At 44.0% G+C, this 13658-nt stretch overlaps 1 protein-coding gene across 1 annotated transcript; it reads left to right on the forward strand.

Moving 5' to 3' along the window:
• The first annotated feature begins 330 nt into the window (after positions 1-330).
• Positions 331-3093, forward strand: LOC123153521 (agamous-like MADS-box protein AGL80). Its single transcript, XM_044572616.1, has 4 exons — positions 331-1295; positions 2182-2305; positions 2923-2998; positions 3089-3093. The coding sequence occupies exons 1-4, from the start codon at positions 331-333 to the stop codon at positions 3091-3093; spliced, it is 1170 nt and encodes a 389-aa protein (XP_044428551.1).
• Positions 3094-13658: the final 10565 nt, after the last annotated feature.

Below are 13658 nucleotides of genomic sequence, written 5' to 3' on the forward strand. Positions count from 1 at the left end.
TATGGTAATGTATAGCTAAAATAAGCATATCCTGTTAATAAGATTCATGTGGCTCTTGAGAGAAACCATTCTTTTATCGCATTTTTGGCTCGGCCGACTACTATGAGCATTCCATGTGTTAATTTCAGAAATATTGTGCTTTAATGATGCATTTATGAAGCACCTCCTTATCCTATCAACTAACATTTAAAAGTTTCTGGATTGGCACGCTGCATCTTAATTGTCTTGAGTCTCTTGGCTGATCCTCCACTATAAATCTATCCACCCTTATTGCTTTCAACTCACCAAAACAAAGCAACTCTCCTTTGCCGCTTTATCCCTTTGCTGGAAATGGCTCGCAAGAAGGTGGCCCTCCGGTACATCCTCGATAAAAATTCCAGATGTAGTACTTCAAAGAAGCGGCGTGAGGGCCTACGGAAGAAGGCGGAGGAGTTGGCCATCATGTGCAATGCCAAGGCATGTGTGCTAGTATATGGCGAGGGCGAGGTGGTACCACAAGTGTTCCCGTCCCCCGCTGAGGCGGTGCCTGTCCTGAACCGGTATATGAATATGCCGGAGGGCAACTTCAAGAAGACGGTGAATCATGCAAGCTTTCTCAATCAACATTTTGGCAAGCTCCAGGCCAAGGGCCACAAGCTCCAAGACATCTGTGAAGACAATGAGACCAGAATCCTCCTGCACAAGGTCATGCTCAGAAGCAACCTCTCGAGCCTTGATGGCCTCAACATCGAGGATCTCACCAATGTTGGCCGAAAGCTAGAGGTGATCCTCCAGAGCATGGGGGAAAGCATCACAACAATTAGCGGCCAACCACCTGTCTTCCAGTCCCAGGAGCCATACGTCACCAACACCATGGACATGGGGTCTCCAGCAATGTATCACGCACCACCACCAGCTCCATACGTCACCAACTACATGCATGTGGAGTCTCCGTCGACTTATCAGGCACCACCAGCTCCATACATCACTCACAACATGGACATGGGGTCTTCGATGATGTATCCGACAGCATCACCAGCTCCCTATGTCACTAGTGGCATGGACATGGGGCCTTCCACAATGTTTAAGGCTCTGCCGCAGCAACAAGAGGATGCACTTGACATGATGAGGTATGGAGGAGACCTCAACGCCCTGGTCTATAGTGGCTACAATTCTAGTGGTCGTAATGACACCGGCACAAGCACTGTCTTCCCTAGCGGTGATATTGACCCGAAGAGGTCGTTTGAGGTGGGGTTCGGTTGGCAGTTCGGTGGCGCTGATCCTGAAGCGTCTTCTTCAAGTCCTTTCTTCCCAATGTAAGCAAGGAGGGGATACATGTAATCCCATTAATAATAAGAGACATGTAATATTGGTTGTGCTCTTTGAGCACAAGCATATTTCATCTAGTCATTGCAATCGTTATTATGGATCTCTTCGATGGTTTGTTTGTTTGATCTCCGTGATTTAGCCGGTTCCAACTTCTATGTTGCACCTACTCTTTGCGTAAACATGCATGCTTTTTCCGGCATACCTTTTTTATCATAGTTTTTGTTGACCCTTGACGTCGCATCAAGTGATACAACCATGAAGAGTTCACTCCTGGTTTCTGCATAGCTAGATGCGCACAACCTATAGAAATCTACCACAGTTCTAGGAAAGTGAAAACACATGACATTGTTTGACACGAAAATAAGAAAAACTTCAAGAAATGGAGGACCGATCCGATGACTACACCTTCATCCATGTTAGGTAAAGAACTCCTTAAAAATCCCCTCTTCTATTATGACATGACTAAGCGGAGCTATATCAAAAACACGTAGGTATTGGACGCTAAGTGGGGGGAATTCCCAACCACGAGTCCTCCCAAAACCTAACACGTGCGTAATCCTTGACAGTGATAGTTTCGGACTAGAGAATAAGTCGTCTTCGCTTCACAAAAAGAACCAAAAAGTGGGAGTCCTCAGGTTTCCTCTAGACCTAGGACAGAATCTTCGAGCCCATCTATATAGTACTAAATATATCATGACATACCTCATCCTTGGTAAGAAGCTTGAATAACTATTTATGGATAATACATATTTGGGGATTTTTCTCCATGCCAATCTCGAAGGCCTAATACCTTTGAAAATGAAATTAATGAGCTCCTTCGAAATGTTCCAATATATTATAACAAATATTCCTATTTACTAAATGACACTTTAGCGCATTACTGAAGCAATCCGTGAGGCATTCGGAGACCACTGGAAAGGCGTATCCGAGAAGAAATGCTAAAGGGGCAATGGAAAATGAGGTTCTCAATGGTATCTTCAACAACATTACATGGTATGTAAGCATAGTTGTTAGTGACATTAATTTTTCTCTGCTTTTGCGTATTTAGCGTATTAAGCCTATCATAAAGAACCAACCATAGAAATACTTTTAACTCCATTTTGGCACTTCAAAGAAATACATCACGTAAATAATCATATTAGAAAGCACAGAGTTGGTAATGAGATGTCCTCCTCCATAGGGAAATGCACCCCTTTCGAATTATTGAGACACTTTATATTCGTTCCTCTATGTGTTTCCACTCCTACTGGGCTCTCACAGGTAGACACATTTCTATTATATGCAACAAATTCCTATTTGTACTTGACCTTTAAAATTTTACATTTGACACTTTCTCTTCTTATGGTATATAAGTAAATGGATGTGCAAAAGAGGCTAGAAGAGAGGTAGAATTGCTTCAATGTTCAAGGACTAGCACGATGATAATAGGATGGCAAATGGAGTGATACGATACCCACGATAATGGGATAAGGTGAATGAGTACAAAAGCCATACAAGATATGAGTCATGGCTAGAGCTATAGATAACAAGGAGACAAGGTGTATATACTTTGAGTTTACCAAGTGGTTCTATGTTTTCAGTTTGCCTAAATGATAAGAAGATATGTGTTTTTAGGTGGCATCCAATTCTAAACATGTAATCCTTCCATGTTTTCCAAAATGCAAATGGGCATGCCTAAAGCATGGAGAAGGTAAGTGTGGTGGTTCACATGTTTTTTTTGGGGGGGGGGGGGGTCATGACAATAATGAGAGTGGATAAATGAAGTTACAATGTCATTCAGAATGATTTCAAAATTCAAGTCAAGTGGCAATTTAAGGACATACATCAAGGCTAGATTTATGTGACAGAAACAGAAGAAAAGTATGATTTTTTAATGTTGATTCACTGCTAGAGGCAAGGGAATAGAAAAAAAATCGAGCATAGCAATTGCACTCCATAAGTGTCGTTCAATTTCTAGAATGATGTATCGGTAATGTGGTACATGTTACTGAAAGTGCAACTATCCCTAGGTGGTTTTGCTAATTCATAACAACATATAGCTCATTGAGCTAATGCTATTCCAAGATGACTATTTCAGGAAAGCTCAATGATTGGCATGGCATGGATGTGAAAGTGGAACCCTCAAATGCTAAGGACAAAGGATTGGCTCAAGCTCAAAAGCTCAAGACTCTTCATTTTATATTTTAGTGATCCAAGATCACATTGAGTCTTTAGGAAAAGCCAATACTATCAAGGAGGGATGAGGTGTTGCTTAATGAGCCTCTTGCTTCATGTGCTTAGTGATATGCTCCAAAACCCTCAACTACTTTCCCATATCCACATATGACCTAAACCCTAAGCCAAACTCGGTCCTACCGATTCTTTCTATCCGGCGCCACCGAGTTTCACTTGTCATAAGCCACTGCCAAACCCTAGCAATTCGGTTCTACCGATAGGGATCTCGGTCTCACCGAGATGGGATTGCAAACTCTCTGTTTCCCTTTCGTAACTTTTCGGTCTCACCGAAAGAGCGAATCGGTCCCACCGAGATTGCAATGTAAACTCTTGTTTCCTTTTTGTAACTTTTCGGTCTCACCGAAAGAGCAAATCGGTCCCACCGAGTTTACCTGACCAACTCTCTGGTTAGCTTATTACCAAACTCGGTCTCACCGAGTTTGTGTAATCGGTCTCACCGAGATTACGTTATGCCCAAACCCTAACCATATCGGTCCTACCGAGTTGCATGTCAGTCCCACCGAAAATCTCTAACGGTCACTAGGTTTACCTTTTCGGTCCGACCGAGTTTGTTGATTCGGTCCCACCGAGATTGGAAAACTGTGTGTAACGGTTGGATTTTGTGTGGAGGCTATATATACCCCTCCACCTCCTCTTCATTCGTGGAGAGAGCCATCAGAACACATACACAATTCCAACTCATATGTTCTGAGAGAGAACCACCTACTCATGTGTTGAGACCAAGATATTCCATTCCTACCATATGAATCTTGATCTCTAGCCTTCCCCAAGTTGCTTTCCACTCAAATCTTCTTTCCACAAAATCCAAATCCTATGAGAGAGAGTTGAGTGTTGGGGAGACTATCATTTGAAGCACAAGAGCAAGGAGTTCATCATCAACACACCATTTGTTACTTCTTGGAGAGTGGTGTCTCCTAGATTGGCTAGGTGTCACTTGGGAGCCTCCGACAAGATTGTGGAGTTGAACCAAGGAGTTTGTAAGGGCAAGGAGATCGCCTACTTCGTGAAGATCTACCGCTAGTGAGGCAAGTCCTTCGTGGGCGATGGCCATGGTGGGATAGACAAGGTTGCTTCTTCGTGGACCCTTCGTGGGTGGTTGCTTCTTCGTGGACCCTTCGTGGGTGGAGCCCTCCGTGGACTCGCGCAACCATTACCCTTCGTGGGTGGAGCCCTCCGTGGACTCGCGCAACCGTTACCCTTCGTGGGTTGAAGTCTCCATCAACGTGGATGTAGGATAGCACCACCTATCCGAACCACGGGAAAAACATCCGTGTCTCCAATTGCGTTTGAATTCTCCAAACCCTTCCCTTTACATTCTTGCAAGTTGCATGCTTTACTTTCCGCTGCCAATATACTCTTTGCATGCTTGCTTGAATTGTGTGATGATTGCTTGACTTGTCCTACAATAGCTAAAATCTGCCAAGAACTAAAATTGGGAAAAGGTTAAGTTTTTATTTGGTCAAGTAGTCTAATCACCCCCCTCTAGACATACTTTCGATCCTACAAGTGGTATCAGAGCTTTGGTCTCCATTTGCTTTGATCTCCATAGCTTTTGGTGGTCATAGCCTTGGTTTCACAACCTAGGAGAGTATGGCGTCTAGCGAGGGAAATTATCACCGTAGAGGTCCTTACTTTGATGGTACTAATTTTGCTAGTTGGAAGCATAAAATGAAAATGCATATTCTTGGACATAACCCCGCCGTTTGGGCTATTGTGTGTGTTGGTTTGCAAGGTGACTTCTTTGATGGGAAAGAACCAAACCGTGAAGCTACCGCGGATGAGTTGAAGATGTTGCAATACAATGCTCAAGCTTGTGATATTCTCTTCAACGGATTGTGCCCCGAAGAATTCAACAAAATCAGCCGTCTTGAGAATGCAAAGGAAATTTGGGACACTTTGATTGATATGCACGAAGGTACCGACTCCGTCAAGGAATCCAAGTTGGATGTGCTTCAAAGTCAACTTGACAAGTTCAAAATGAAGGATGGTGAAGGTGTCGCTGAAATGTACTCTAGGCTTGCTCTCATCACAAATGAGATTGCCGGCTTAGGAAGTGAAGAGATGACCGATAGATTCATCATCAAGAAGATTCTAAGAGCCTTGGATGGAAAATATGATACCGTGTGCACATTGATCCAAATGATGCCCAATTACAAAGATCTCAAGCCAACGGAGGTGATTGGAAGAATTGTTGCTCATGAGATGTCACTTAAGGATAAAGAGGAACTTCACAACAAATCAAGTGGTGCCTACAAAGCCTCATGTGAAGCCCCTACATCATCAAGTGAGAAACAAAACTTCAATGAAGAATTGAGCTTAATGGTGAAGAACTTCAACAAGTTCTACAAGAGTAGAAGCAAAGATAGAAGCTTCAAGTCAAGGTCCTACAATGACAAAAGATCTTCTAGTCGAGAGCGAAACTGCTACAGTTGTGGAAGACCCGGACACTATTCCAATGAGTGTACGGCTCCCTACAAGAGAAGAGAAGATTCTCCAAAAAGAAGAAGCAAAGAATCACCACCAAGAGAGAGAAGGAGTAGAGATGATCGTTATGAACGAAGATACTCACGGAGAAGCAAGGATTCGGAAAGGAAGGAAAAATCATCAAGGAGCTACACAAAACGAAGACATCAAGCTCATGTTGGTGAATGGGTATCCGGCTCCGACTCCGACAGCCACTCCGAGAGAAGTTATCACTCCGACTCCGAAGATACTCAAGATGAAGGTGTTGCCGGTCTAGCACTTGTGTCAACCAACTCCTACGACATATTTGACTCACCAAATGAAGGAATTGGAAGATGCTTCATGGCCAAAGGTCCTAAGGTAACACACCCCGAGTATGTTGATTTCAATAGTGATGAAGATGACTTGTTAGGTGATGATTTGCTTGTTGACAACTCTAGTGATGAATACTATGATGAAACGTCAATTAATCATGCTAATCAAGATAAAACGAATGACAATGATAAGGAGAAGATTGAGGCTCTAACTAAAGAACTAAACACTCTTAAGTTAGCTCATGAAACTATCTTCGAAGATCATCGAGAACTTTTAAGAGCTCATGAGAAATTACGCTTTGAAAAGCTCAATCTTGAGCAAGAGCATGAGTTCTTAAAAGCAATCAATGATGATCTCCGCAAGAAAAGTTCTTCTTACATTGCCAAGCGTTTACTCTTATCCACTTACATGCCTCAAGTCAAGTCTAGTAACAAGAACAAGAAAGATTCTTCCTCTAGCAGTAACAATGATCATGCTAAATCCAATATTGTTGCTTCTAGTAGTTCTCTTGATTCCACTAATGATTCTCTTAGCCAAGTTACACTTGAGCAAGAAAATAGCTTATTGAAGGGAATTATAGAGAAAGGAGTGTACAAAAGCCTTGCCGGGAGTAAGCAATTCGAGGAAATTGTGCGCAAGCAAGGAATGCACCGGAAGAATCAAGGTGTTGGTTTTGAACGAAAGTTCAATGCCAATGGAGTTGAGTGGGAAGAAGATCAATACCCCAAGACAAAGTTTGTTCCTCAACAAGAGAAGTATGATACTTCTTTCAAGGGGACACAAGCTCAAGATGATCTTCCACCACAAGACTACAAGCAAAAAGGCAAGGACAAGCTTCAAGAGGAAATTGATGCATTTGAAGAAGCTCCTAAGACCTTAGTCAAGTGGATTCCCAAGACTACTTCAAGTTCCACTTCATCAAGTACGACTACAACTCCAAGGATTCCCATCAAGATGGTGTGGATCCAAAAGAAGAAGAACTAGAGAGTTCTTGAGGGTGACTCCGCCAACATACTTCACTCTTATCATTTTGGCAAGAACAAGTGCAATCAACTTCCACATCTTGCACTAGTTCAAGGAGTCACAAACCCTCTTGTTGGTAAGACAAGGGACAAGGTAACCTAAAAGTTTTCATGGACATCATCTTGTGTGTGCATCACTCTATGTCTATGGATATCCTTGTTTGTTCCTTGTGGGACTAACCCATGTAGGTATTGAAAGTGCAATTCACTCAAATGGATAGCTCCAAGTGATCTACATCAACATTGAGCATCCACATCTTCAACATCTACATGAAGTCATCATCGACAAAACCCGAGGTTAGTTCATCCCTCTAAGGGGGGATATCACATCTAGGGGGAGCTTTACTCTAAGACTTGAGCTAAAGCAACTCTAAAGATGTGAACACAACAATGCTTTATGTAAAAGTGGTAACCCCACTTGAGCTTAAACGATGAGTATGACCTATGATCAAGTGTTCTCACTTGACTCCTAAGTCAATATACTCATATATAGATGACCTTGTCATCGCAAATTGCTTGATAGATGCTAGAATTGGTTGTGCATGCCTTGTCACATATTTCATTTGCCATCTTATTGTGTGAGCATGCTGGTTGCATATTTTACTCATTCGAGGACATCCACTTGTTGTTTTGATTGTTTGGTTTTATTTCCTTTTGCCAAGTGGATGGACAAGAATGCCTAAGAACCTCCTCTAGCTATCTATGCTTTTCTCGTCTCAAACTCTATTCATGCTACATCACAAAATTTGATCAAGTCAGATTCGAACCACTCTGTGTGAGGAGCGCTCGGAGTCCCCGATTCGTCATAGACTTAAACTTCCAAAACCTCTTTATGATTCTCGGTCTGACCGATACCCTACTTTCGGTCCTACCGAGATCATTAAGTTGATCTAGGTTTTCGATCTCGGTGCAACCGATTTGAACCATTCGGTCACACCGAGTTGCAACAACTGTATACAGTTTTGCATCTCGGTGCCACCGAGTTGTTCCACTCGGTCACACCGACAGGGTCGGGCTATATATAGTCACGGGCAAAAATTTGGAAATTTCTCCGAACCCCTTCGCCCGCGCGATAGCCTGCTCTGCCAACTTGGTCTCCGGATCGTCTCCTCGCCGCCAGCCGCCTCCAGTCGCTGGTCTCCGTCGCCGTCAACGGAAATTCAACCCCGCCGTTGCCGCCGTAGCGAGTCTCCGCCGAACTAGGGTATGGACTCGATCTTTGTGCTATTCCCCAATCCGATTCTTAGCACATTGTGATCATCATGATTCTTGCCACGTTTGTTAAACTTCTATCCAGTCAATGAACTCGTAGATTAGGTTTAATTCGAAAATTTTAGGGTTAGGTTTCCGCCGAAACCATCTCGGACCCACCGAGTTGAAAAACTCGGTCCCACCGATTTGGCTTATGCCATTGCACAAGTGAGACTCGGTCTGACCGAGAATTACTTATCGGTGTGACCGATTTTGGAACTCTGTGAAACCCTAGCAGTCTCGGTGCCACCGAACTGTGACTCGGTCTGACCGAGTTCACTAGTTTAGGTGCCAAAACTGCTTCGGTATCACCGAGTTTAGAAATCGGTAGATCCGAGATGCTTTCAGTGGGAAACTAAAACTAAGTTTTTGAATTATTCTTTTGCAAAAATCTCTGCATTTTGTGATGCTTATCCACTCTATCTCATCTATAACCTATTCACAGGGTCAGCAGTCAGAGTTTGCATCATGTCAGACCAAAGTGATAGCCAGAACTTGTCAGAGCAGCAAGTGCAGATGAGTGAGGGCACTAGTCCCTCAAGTTCCTCAGATGATGGCAGCAGGAGCACCCCTAGCAATCTGCCTAAAGCTGCCACAAGACAGAGAAAGAAGAGAACCTCAGACTCAGAAGATGAGGATTATGTGGCAGAAGAGGAAGCAACTTCCAAGAGAGTTGAGCCAGCACAGGGCATAAAACCAGGGATGAAGATCAAAAGGCCAGCAGGCAGGCAGCCTATGTCAAAGGCCAGAGCTTCAACTGAGAAGCCCACTCCCATTGAGCCAGTTGCTGCTGAAGGCAAGAAGAGGAAAGAAAGGGTGAAGAAAACTGTAGCCAGAGTGCTTGGCAAGGCTTCCATCATGGAAGATGAGGAGGAAGAAGAAGAGGTAGCTGCACCAGCACCTAAGGCACCCAAGCTGATGGGTGATGCCATAAGAACAGGGGCAGCTGCTTCCAAGGCCAAGCCAGCTCCAAAGCCAAAGCCAAAGAGGAACACAAGAAGCATCCCAGCTACTGAGAAGAACAAGGCCCCAGTGCCTGAAGCTGCAGAAGAAGAAGAAGAGAATGTTCTTAGAAAGCTCAAGCCCAAGATCCCAGACCACAACGATGCTCATCCTGTGGCTGAGGATATGAAACTCAGGAGAGATTCAGGGCTCCGGAAGTGGAGAGAAGCAGACCCGTATGCTTCAAGGAGAAGGACTGCAGTTGACTACAGGTTTCACACCAAGGAGCAGCAAGACTTTTATGAGACAGTGCTGCTAGACAAGAAGCCAATTGTCTGTGATATGAGATGGGTTGATTGGCAATACATCAAGGACAACGAAGAGTACTACCCTGGAGTGCAGGACAGCTTCAAGGCATGTGGAGTAGAGGACTTTGTTGGGCAGAAGCTCACAAAGTGGAACGAGGAACTCATCATGCAGTTCTACTCCACAGCCCATTTCTATCCAGATGGCAGGATTGTATGGATGTCAGAGGGTACGAGGTACCAGTCTACAGTTGCTGAATGGGCTCAGCTGATTAATGCCCCAGAAGAGCATGACGATGACTTGGACATTTATGCCAAGAAGAAGATGGACCACAACTCAATGTCAAACATGTACAAGGAGATTCCAAATGAAGCACTTGATACGTTCAAGTTTGGCTCAGTACACTATCTTCTGTCAGGGCTGCCAACCATCAACTGGATTCTTAGGCACACCCTATTGCCCAAGTCTGGAGATCACAAGATGATCAGGGGCCACGCGATCAACTTGCTTCATATCTTTGACGTGCCACAGAAATTCAAAGTCATGAGCCTTATGATTGAAACAATCAAGAGGACAGCAGCAGACCAGAAGAGGAGCTGTGGATATGCCCCACAGATTCAGGAGCTCATCAACTCTAAGATGGGCACGGGCATATACTTATTGGACAAGGAACACCTGCCCATCCGTCCAGACTTTGAAGATAATCAAGTGGTCATGACTGAGAATGAGCCATCATCTGCCCAAGCACAAGCCAAGAAGGAGAAGGCGAGGAAGGAGAAAGCTGCCAAGATGCCTACTCAAGAGGAGGCATCTGAATATTTCCTGAAAACCAAACAAGAGCAGCTTGGTTACTTGATTGCATCCACCCTGCGGATTGAGCAAGGACTAGCCACCCTAACTCAGAACCAGGCAAGCTTAGAGAGGATCATGGAACAAAAGTTCTATGACTTGGATGTCAAAGTGACAGAGATTCAGACTGCAGTGGAGCAGCTCCAGGATGACATGCAGGAGAGGAGAGGCAAGACTACAACTGATGCCTTTGCCAGAGTGCCACGAGGTCCGAGGTCGTCTGAAGTGCCAGTTGCTGACCCCAGAGCCACCACGTCTGCACCAGCTACAGCCTCAGTTCCACCAGCTCCAGCGTCCACTTCAGCCTCGACTCCGACCACGTCTACAGAAGGCTTCGTCCTTGGAGTGCTCCGGACTCCACCACCACCTGAAGATCAAGCCTGAGTGTCGACTTAGCACTATGCATTTTCTAGGAACTTTTTGGTAACTTGTTGCCAAAGGGGGAGAAAATGTATAGATCATAGGCTTCGAGAGAGAGTGTTGCTTTTATTCTCTCTTATTTTATTTGGTGGTTTTTTGAACTTTGTTTGCTTTTGTGTGAGATACTATGTCATTGCTCGTGAGACATTGATGATCATGTGTTTGATCATAAGCTACACTTAATGTTTGCTTAATATTACCATCTTATCTATCTTATGTGATCATTCACTATTCTTGGTGATGAGTGCATGTATTTCATTCTTATCATTTTAAGCGCTCCACCAAGATGTATGTGACATGGAAGAGTAACCCATGACTCTAACTCTTTGTGCATTTGCAGTCCAAAGCAAATTTTAAATATGCACAAATTTAGGGGGAGCTCTTACTTGTCACATACTTCTCAAAGCGACGATATATTTCATGCTTATTATCATTTGTCGAAGCTTTGATCTATATGTTGTCATCAATTACCAAAAAGGGGGAGATTGAAAGTGCAACTATCCCTAGGTGGTTTTGGTAATTCATAACAACATATAGCTCATTGAGCTAATGCTATTCCAAGATGACTATTTCAGGAAAGCTCAATGATTGGCATGGCATGGATGTGAAAGTGGAACCCTCAAATGCTAAGGACAAAGGATTGGCTCAAGCTCAAAAGCTCAAGACTCTTCATTTTATATTTTAGTGATCCAAGATCACATTGAGTCTTTAGGAAAAGCCAATACTATCAAGGAGGGATGAGGTGTTGCTTAATGAGCCTCTTGCTTCATGTGCTTAGTGATATGCTCCAAAACCCTCAACTACTTTCCCATATCCACATATGACCTAAACCCTAAGCCAAACTCGGTCCTACCGATTCTTTCTATCCGGCGCCACCGAGTTTCACTTGTCATAAGCCACTGCCAAACCCTAGCAATTCGGTTCTACCGATAGGGATCTCGGTCTCACCGAGATGGGATTGCAAACTCTCTGTTTCCCTTTCGTAACTTTTCGGTCTCACCGAAAGAGCGAATCGGTCCCACCGAGATTGCAGTGTAAACTCTTGTTTCCTTTTTGTAACTTTTCGGTCTCACCGAAAGAGCAAATCGGTCCCACCGAGTTTACCTGACCAACTCTCTGGTTAGCTTATTACCAAACTCGGTCTCACCGAGTTTGTGTAATCGGTCTCACCGAGATTACGTTATGCCCAAACCCTAACCATATCGGTCCTACCGAGTTGCATGTCAGTCCCACCGAAAATCTCTAACGGTCACTAGGTTTACCTTTTCGGTCCGACCGAGTTTGTTGATTCGGTCCCACCGAGATTGGAAAACTGTGTGTAACGGTTGGATTTTGTGTGGAGGCTATATATACCCCTCCACCTCCTCTTCATTCATGGAGAGAGCCATCAGAACACATACACAATTCCAACTCATATGTTCTGAGAGAGAACCACCTACTCATGTGTTGAGACCAAGATATTCCATTCCTACCATATGAATCTTGATCTCTAGCCTTCCCCAAGTTGCTTTCCACTCAAATCTTCTTTCCACAAAATCCAAATCCTATGAGAGAGAGTTGAGTGTTGGGGAGACTATCATTTGAAGCACAAGAGCAAGGAGTTCATCATCAACACACCATTTGTTACTTCTTGGAGAGTGGTGTCTCCTAGATTGGCTAGGTGTCACTTGGGAGCCTCCGACAAGATTGTGGAGTTGAACCAAGGAGTTTGTAAGGGCAAGGAGATCGCCTACTTCGTGAAGATCTACCGCTAGTGAGGCAAGTCCTTCGTGGGCGATGGCCATGGTGGGATAGACAAGGTTGCTTCTTCGTGGACCCTTCGTGGGTGGTTGCTTCTTCGTGGACCCTTCGTGGGTGGAGCCCTCCGTGGACTCGCGCAACCATTACCCTTCGTGGGTGGAGCCCTCCGTGGACTCGCGCAACCGTTACCCTTTCGTGGGTTGAAGTCTCCATCAACGTGGATGTAGGATAGCACCACCTATCCGAACCACGGGAAAAACATCCATGTCTCCAATTGCGTTTGAATTCTCCAAACCCTTCCCTTTACATTCTTGCAAGTTGCATGCTTTACTTTACGCTGCCAATATACTCTTTGCATGCTTGCTTGAATTGTGTGATGATTGCTTGACTTGTCCTACAATAGCTAAAATCTGCCAAGAACTAAAATTGGGAAAAGGTTAAGTTTTTATTTGGTCAAGTAGTCTAATCACCCCCCCTCTAGACATACTTTCGATCCTACAGTTATGTATAACTGGCCTTTATTTAATGTTTAACATGCTACATTCCATGTCTGAATATTGAAACGGCAAGAACATGATGAGGGGAGCGGGGCATGTTTCATATGTTAACGAGCGTTACAATATTGAGAGGAATTACTGTGCGAAGATATAGGTAACTAATAAATAAATGATATGCAATAACATGTTAGCGGTAAGGGGACAAGTCAATACATCTAGTCAATCTGACCTACAGCCGGATGGACAAAAAATCGGATGGCAGATGAAAGTATGTGCTTCTTTTGTAAAATATGATTATGGATCAAACCAA

Source organism: Triticum aestivum, chromosome 7A (genome assembly GCF_018294505.1).
Source record: "Triticum aestivum cultivar Chinese Spring chromosome 7A, IWGSC CS RefSeq v2.1, whole genome shotgun sequence".
Taxonomy (NCBI): Eukaryota; Viridiplantae; Streptophyta; class Magnoliopsida; order Poales; family Poaceae; genus Triticum; species Triticum aestivum.

Coding starts and splice junctions, on each gene's coding strand:
- LOC123153521 (XM_044572616.1), top strand. CDS start 331: ATGGCTCGCAAGAAGGTGGCCCTCCGGTACATCCTCGATAAAAATTCC. Junction 1,296..2,181: donor TCAAGTCCTTTCTTCCCAAT/GTAAGCAAGGAG, acceptor ATGACACTTTAG/CGCATTACTGAAGCAATCCG. Junction 2,306..2,922: donor TCAACAACATTACATGGTAT/GTAAGCATAGTT, acceptor ATGTGTTTTTAG/GTGGCATCCAATTCTAAACA.